Genomic DNA, 6,829 nt, shown 5'->3' on the forward strand with positions numbered 1-6,829 from the left:
CCCCCCCCCCCCCCCCCCCCTTTAAGGCTCAACCTCCTCACTGGCACATCGCTTGATATTTGGCTCTAATACCATTTGTAACAGCCCAAGCCCACCGCTAGCAAATATTGTCCTCTTTCGGCTTATCCTTTCGTGCTTCCCCTCAAGGTTTTTAAAACGCTAGGGAGAGGTTTCCACACCCTTATAAAGAATACTTGGTTCTCCTCCCCAACCAAGGTGGGATCTCACACAACCTATCTAGGATTTAATATCTTATGGATTTCATTGGCAACCAAATGTAGTAAGGTCATAAGATTGTCCCGTGAGAATAGTCGAGATGTGCACAAGTCAGCTTGGATAGTCACGAATGAAGGGAAAAAAAGAGAGAGACCATCATAACAAAAGCCCCTACGAAGGGGTATGCAGCAACAACAAACAAGAGGAGATGCAATATGGGAAACTTACGTTGTGAGCTTATCACTCCACGAACAATTAAGACTTCAAATCATAGAATCTGGGGATGACAGAAGAACTATCATACCTGGAATCTATTAAATTCAGCTTTAACTTCTCGTTCGCAAGCCAACTTGGTCAACGAGGCAGCAAAGTTTTCAGTTTCTTTCGGATCAATATCGATGCAAACAAGTTTCTGACCACACAACTGACAAACGCCACTATCGTCCATCACAGTTCTCACGAGCCTCCACTTCCCACTACCGAGCCAGCCTTGTCCATGCCACCCTCCACCTCGTTTAACGATTCCTTCCCTAACCTCGTTCACATCCCAACGTTTAACACCAACTTCTGCTGCACATTCAGAATTAAACCAATCTTCAATAACTTTAGCAGTAGGTTCAGAGACCTGCCTCACTGTTCTTCTTAACCGAAGCAGCAACTCGTAGACCTTATCGGCCTTCTTCACATCAGAACTGAGTTTTAGAAGAGCAGAAAGCTCAGGTTCTTCGGGTTGCACCTCAGCTGCAGCCATGTGGGAATCAACTTCATAAGCTTCTTGAGGCATTAGCTTCCTACAGAAACCAAAAAGTGCTGGTCCATATGACCTCAATCTTGGTGCAATATCATAATCCTTCATCTGCTTCACCAAAGAAAAAGCCATTTCTGGATCATCCCTTGCAGTTGCCAATCTTGCAACACTAGTAAATGTCGCCTCATTTGGGTATACTTTATCAGTCATCATTTGCTGAAAAATCTCGAAACCCCTACTCAAGCCCACGCTTAATACATCGATATCCTCACTTGTTTCAAGCGAGCTCGACGAAGAACACAAATACAGCAATACATTATAATGATGTTGTTGAAGTTGGATGCCATTACTCCGTGCCTCGTCGTAAAGCTTCAGTGCTTCAACAACTTGTCCATTCTTTGAGCACATATCTAATTTATGTTTAAGCACTCTATCAGGCGATTCCTTGAGGGCTTTTTTCCTTGATCTGTTCGAGATTTTATCGGTAGAAGATGCTGAGGATTTGTGAACAGACGAAGTGGCAGCTAAAGCAACAGAACAAAAATATCTAGCTGCGTGTATAGAGAAGTAACTGTTGCAACTACATTTCAGTATAGTTTTTGAAAATACAGTCGACCGATGGCTATGGACTTGGAGGCTAGCTTGAAAAGTATTCTGGCCGGGAAATATCCATGGAATTTTAGTGAAGTATGAAAAGAAAGGAGAAGTCTTTACAAGTGAAGGCATAAGTGAACTTCTTAAGGTTGTCATTCCTATACAGTAATCCAGAAGATTTTCATTGCACTAGAATCAGCAAGAACAGATGAACAACCCACGTTCATCTGAAAAATTAATGAAATAGAAATATGGTAAGCATAGTCTACCAATATCTTACATAGAACACTACAAATACAAATGAATTTGTACCACTTTCAGTTGACTTGTACAAAAAATTGGAAACAAAACTCAGAACATTGCAATGCAGGTGATGAAAAACTATAGTAAACCATAAATAAATGAAAGAAGAAATTGCAAAACTAATGATGAAAACTTAATCTTGTTTACAAGAAACAGCCAAGTTATATGTATTTATAGCCTCCTTTGCATTAAGGATCCTCTAATCGCACGCACGAGATAATATAAAAGCTTGAAAGCAGAGCCAATTCAGTAGCATTGTAACAGCCCAAGCACACCGCTAGCAGATATTGTCCTCTTTGGAGTTTCCCTTCAAGGTTTTTAAAACGCGTCTGCTAGGGAGAGATTTCCACACCCTTATAAAGAATGCATCATTCTCCTCCCCAACCGATATGGGATCTCACAATCCACCCCGCTTCAGGACCCAGCATCCTCACTAGCACATCACCTAGTGTCTGGCTCTGATACCATTTGTAATAGCCCAAGCACACCGCTAGCAAATATTGTCCTCTTTGGACTTTTCCTTTTAGGCTTCCCCTCAAGGTTTTTAAAACGCGTATATTAGGGAGAGGTTTTCATACCCTTATAAAGAATGCTTCCTTCAACTCCCCAACCGATGTGAGATCTCACAATCCACCCTCCTTCAGGGCTTAGTGTCCTTTCTGGCACATCGTCCGATGTTTGGCTCTAATACCATTTGTAACAGTCCAATCACACCACTAGCATATATTATCCTCTTTGGAGCCCTCTCAAGGTTTTTAAAACGTGTATACTAGGAAGAGGTTTCCACCCCCTTATAAAAAATGATTCGTTCTCCTCTCCAACCAATGTATATCTCATAAGCATAGCATCAGATTAGCATTTCATTCAAAGGTATCATACCAAGTTCCAAAAACAAGGTTTTAAATACCCATATCAATAAAACCATCAAAAACAACTCAAGGGAAATAGCAATAGAAATTTCCCCAGAACGTCCATGTCAATGGATATTTCTAAAGAATCAAAATGCACAAAAACATATACATGAAGTTTTAGGTTCAGACATTATCTATACTTGGTCCATATTTTTAGATTCGATTAACCCAACCCATTATATCAATACTGAACCCTGTTCCATATTCGATTCACCCATAACCCATTGTCGGGAAGGTGAAGAGAGATACAGATAGAAAATCATTCAAAACTCATTCATTAAGCAAACCTAGTTTCTGAACTCACACGAATTGGTAAATAGCGCTTCAACCACAGAACCCCCTGACGAGAACCTTCAACAATGAGCCAATCAATCAACCTCAGACGGTAAGCAGCGAACTCGACGGCTTGCTCCGACAAGCTCAGACGACAGGAACTGATAGCAGCAACTCCACGAAGGCGAACTCCGACGACTTCAGAGAGGCAATGATTGAGTGTTGAAGATCGAAGTAAGGAGAAGATTAGCACAGTATCTTTGCTTGGGTTGGAATTGCAGAGATTTTTTTTCGTTTTTTAGGGTAAACGAATTTCAAAACTTTGGATAATAAGTTCAAAAAAATCTCAAAATACTCTTCAATTTTAAAAATAAAAATCCAAAAACATTTATACAGTTAGTTAGCAGAGGTTTCACACTCTTATTAAGAATGGTTCAGTTCCTCTCTCCCATCAATGTGGGATCTCACATAGTGCAACGTAAACAAATGAATTTTCCAACACGTGAGTACCATTCTCCCATATACTACAGTATTTTGTTTACCCAAGTAACTATTAAGACCTTTGTTTTACGGACAATATCTGAAAACATTTAAATACATAAAATTGAGATGACCTAAACGACGATCGTTTAATATTATCCTACTAATCAGAGTTGTCTTCAGAGCAACAAAATTAGATTTACGAACCATTAACTCTTACATTCATTTAATAAATAATGAGTTATAAGGGAGATATATAATTAAAAAGATATAATTTAATAAAGGATAATTTTTATATTTTGAAAACTAAGGATTATAGATATTTATAATTAAAATTTATTATTGGTAATTAATTGCAAGTGGCATATTTTGTAAATTTTTAATCTAATACAGGGATACAATAGTCCAAAAAAAATTAGAAGTAGATTTGGAGAGCCCATCAGTAGGGATGTACATGGTCCGGGTTGAGTTGGGTTGAGGGATTTTTTTTATCCAACCTAAAAGTTCGGGTTGGTTGAATTGGTAACCCAACCCAATCCAACCCTCTATTCTCGGGTTGGGATGGGGTTGAGTTGTTAATTTTTTTTTAAGTTTTATTTATCCATAATTTATAATTCTTATAAAATAAAATATATATATATAAGTCAATGTCTAATATTCATATTAATTAAATAATATTATTATAATATAAAATAAATCTAGTTTGAATAATTTTATCAAAATTTCAAGCCATATAAACCTTCCCGAGTTGTATTTAATTTTTTTGTAATGAAAAAAACGTTCCCATGTTATCATCAAAAGTCAAAGTCAACCTTTTTACAAATGTCACCCTCCAAACCGTGCTCGGCACATGGTTTAATCAACATATTATAAAAAAAAATTAAGATAATATTAATATCGAATGCTCTAAATTGTATCTATTGATTATAATATTGAATTAAAAATATAGATTCAATCATGAATACATGAAGCTGTCACAACAGTGTAATAGACCAAAAAATAAAGCAAGTAACCCAAATAAAGGAAGAGTACACAAATTAGTCGGGACCACATTCGAATGAGAGCGATCCTAAAAATAAGATACTAAGAAAAACTAAAAGAAATTGAAAGTCACTATCTGTATCAATAAGATACACATTTATTTTCGGTGGCTCAATCATAAGAACTCCAAATTTAAACATGTTTTGTTTTGTTTGGAATAATTTTATGTTATGTCGGAGTACTATGATACGTATGCAACGGGTAATGTAAAAACATTAAAAACTCAAAAAAAAAAAAACTATTAATAAATTTTATTATTGTGGTTTCAATAAATCTTAAATTTAGCTATACAATAATATGCGAAAATCAATAATAAATTCATTAAAAAATTAATTTTAAGATTTATTGAACATTTAAAATAAAAAAATGGAATAAATGAAAATAAATATGTATTTAACGGTAATTATTTGACGCGACTGCAGCCGACACGTACACAAACCAATTTATTCAGTAAATAAATAAATAAATAAAAGATAATGTTTTGAAACATACAATACATTAATTAATTCGTATAATATATAGTTTTCTTGTTTATTTTTTGAGTGGTGGGGTCCCATTAACTTATACTCGCTTTTTTTAATTATATAATTTATTTCATTTGCGTAGAAAATGGAAAATATATTATTCAAGCAAAAATAATGTGAATATTTAATTATATTTATGACATCACTATTATTATTTTATTTTTTTAATATTCACCTGTATTATTTTTTATAGAGATGTTTATTTAACCTAAAAAAAGAAATAAATATTAAAATAAAAGATTTGAAAATTTGAAAATAAAATAAAGTATTAATATTTTTGATGGTGGAGTATTATTAAATTAATAATATAAATAATTATATGATGATTTGGTCCAACTACTACTGAGCATTACCTCTGCCAATAATTATAATAATTAAAAAAAATGTAAGTAAAGCGCCGTTCGATAATAAATAAAATAATGGCAATAACAGCCAACATCATTCCAACAACATTTTCGACAGCGTCATACGTGGTAATTAATTAATTAATTATTTATTTATTTTAAAACATAATTCAATTAATTAAAATATTATATTATCAAACAAAAAAAAATTATTATTTTTTTGAAATTTGAATTTTCACTTAATTCACTAAATATATATATATATATATATATATATATATATATATATATTTTTTATATATCTCTTATTGTTTCTGGGTCAACACTGACATCGGTATCGCTACAACGACCATCAACAACAAATGAATGATGTTATTGGATATGAAAACAGATGTTTTAGGCGATTCAAGAGTGGATGTGTTTGTATATGTTTGTATCTTTAGATTTAGAGTCAGATTCTCAGTTACGAATTTAATATCTACTTATACTAAAAAAAAAAAGTGTCATTTTAATATTTATTTATACGAACATGGTTTAAGTAGTTAGATGTTCGTGTCTTTTTTTTTTTTTTTTTTTTTTTTTTGTCAGTTTGTGCATGTATTAATATTTAAGTTCACAACCAAATTGAAGTCAATTTAAGCACAACTCAATGGATAAGACACTAACTATCATTTCAAAACTACTTAATTAAAAAGCAGATGTTAATATTTTTTTAAAAATATTTGATAGGTAAGAAGATAATTTTAAGTTTTGAACCTTAAATTTACGAAATAAAAATTTGAATATCAGTTAATTTAAGTAGTGTTGCACGTTTTTTTTATTTGCGTTAAAAGTTCAATCTCTTGCTCTAGCCAATCCGAACATATTTAGTGAAATAGATACTTCAGTGATCAATCGATTAATTGTTAAACTAAAAAGAGAGAAAAAAACGTCCCCTCTTGTTCTTTAAACCGAAAAAAGAAAAAGAAAATCATAGAATTATAAATTAATTACGAAAATAAAACCTACAAATATTTAAATAAGATAAATAAGATGCATGTTTATTTTCAAATATTTAATTAAATAATAAATAATAAAAACATTTTTGAAGATCTTGAATTATTTAAAAAAAAAAAAGCAAAATTCAACCAATCATACCGAAACACGTGTTTTTTTAGTTTTTATTTATTTATTTATTTTGCTGCTGCTGCTTCGTCCTCGCGCCCTTCAGGATCCAAGAGAAGAAACAGTAATGAAGAATAATCAGATTTTTTGGTGATTTTCTCTTTTTCTTTAAAAAAAAAAAGTTATCTTTAGTGTAATTAACGTTACTCCTTGTAAAACGGGTTGCCTCAATTTTTCCATAATTATCATTTCTCTTCCAAAAAAAAAAAAAAAAAAAAAAAAAAAAAAAAA

General features: G+C 32.6%; 1 protein-coding gene and 1 long non-coding RNA gene across 2 annotated transcripts in view; one reads left to right on the plus strand and one right to left on the minus strand.

Annotated features, from left to right (window-relative positions):
• LOC111461472 (proteinaceous RNase P 1, chloroplastic/mitochondrial-like) overlaps positions 1–3,351 on the minus strand; it is a 7,657-nt gene extending 4,306 nt beyond the window's left edge. Inside the window, exons 1-2 of the mRNA XM_023105000.1 lie at positions 3,077–3,351; positions 521–1,785 (exon numbers count right to left, since the gene is read on the minus strand). Of these exons, the coding sequence (XP_022960768.1) occupies positions 521–1,714 (1,194 nt within the window). The 5' untranslated portion in view covers positions 1,715–1,785; positions 3,077–3,351. The remainder of the gene's footprint in view (positions 1–520; positions 1,786–3,076) is intronic.
• A 77-nt stretch (positions 3,352–3,428) lies between these two features.
• LOC111461483 overlaps positions 3,429–6,829 on the plus strand; it is a 17,844-nt gene continuing 14,443 nt past the window's right edge. Inside the window, exon 1 of the long non-coding RNA XR_002713585.1 lies at positions 3,429–3,440. This is a non-coding gene — a long non-coding RNA (uncharacterized LOC111461483). The remainder of the gene's footprint in view (positions 3,441–6,829) is intronic.

This window comes from Cucurbita moschata, unplaced genomic scaffold (genome assembly GCF_002738365.1).
Source record: "Cucurbita moschata cultivar Rifu unplaced genomic scaffold, Cmos_1.0 Cmo_Scf00025, whole genome shotgun sequence".
NCBI classification, from domain to species: domain Eukaryota; kingdom Viridiplantae; phylum Streptophyta; class Magnoliopsida; order Cucurbitales; family Cucurbitaceae; genus Cucurbita; species Cucurbita moschata.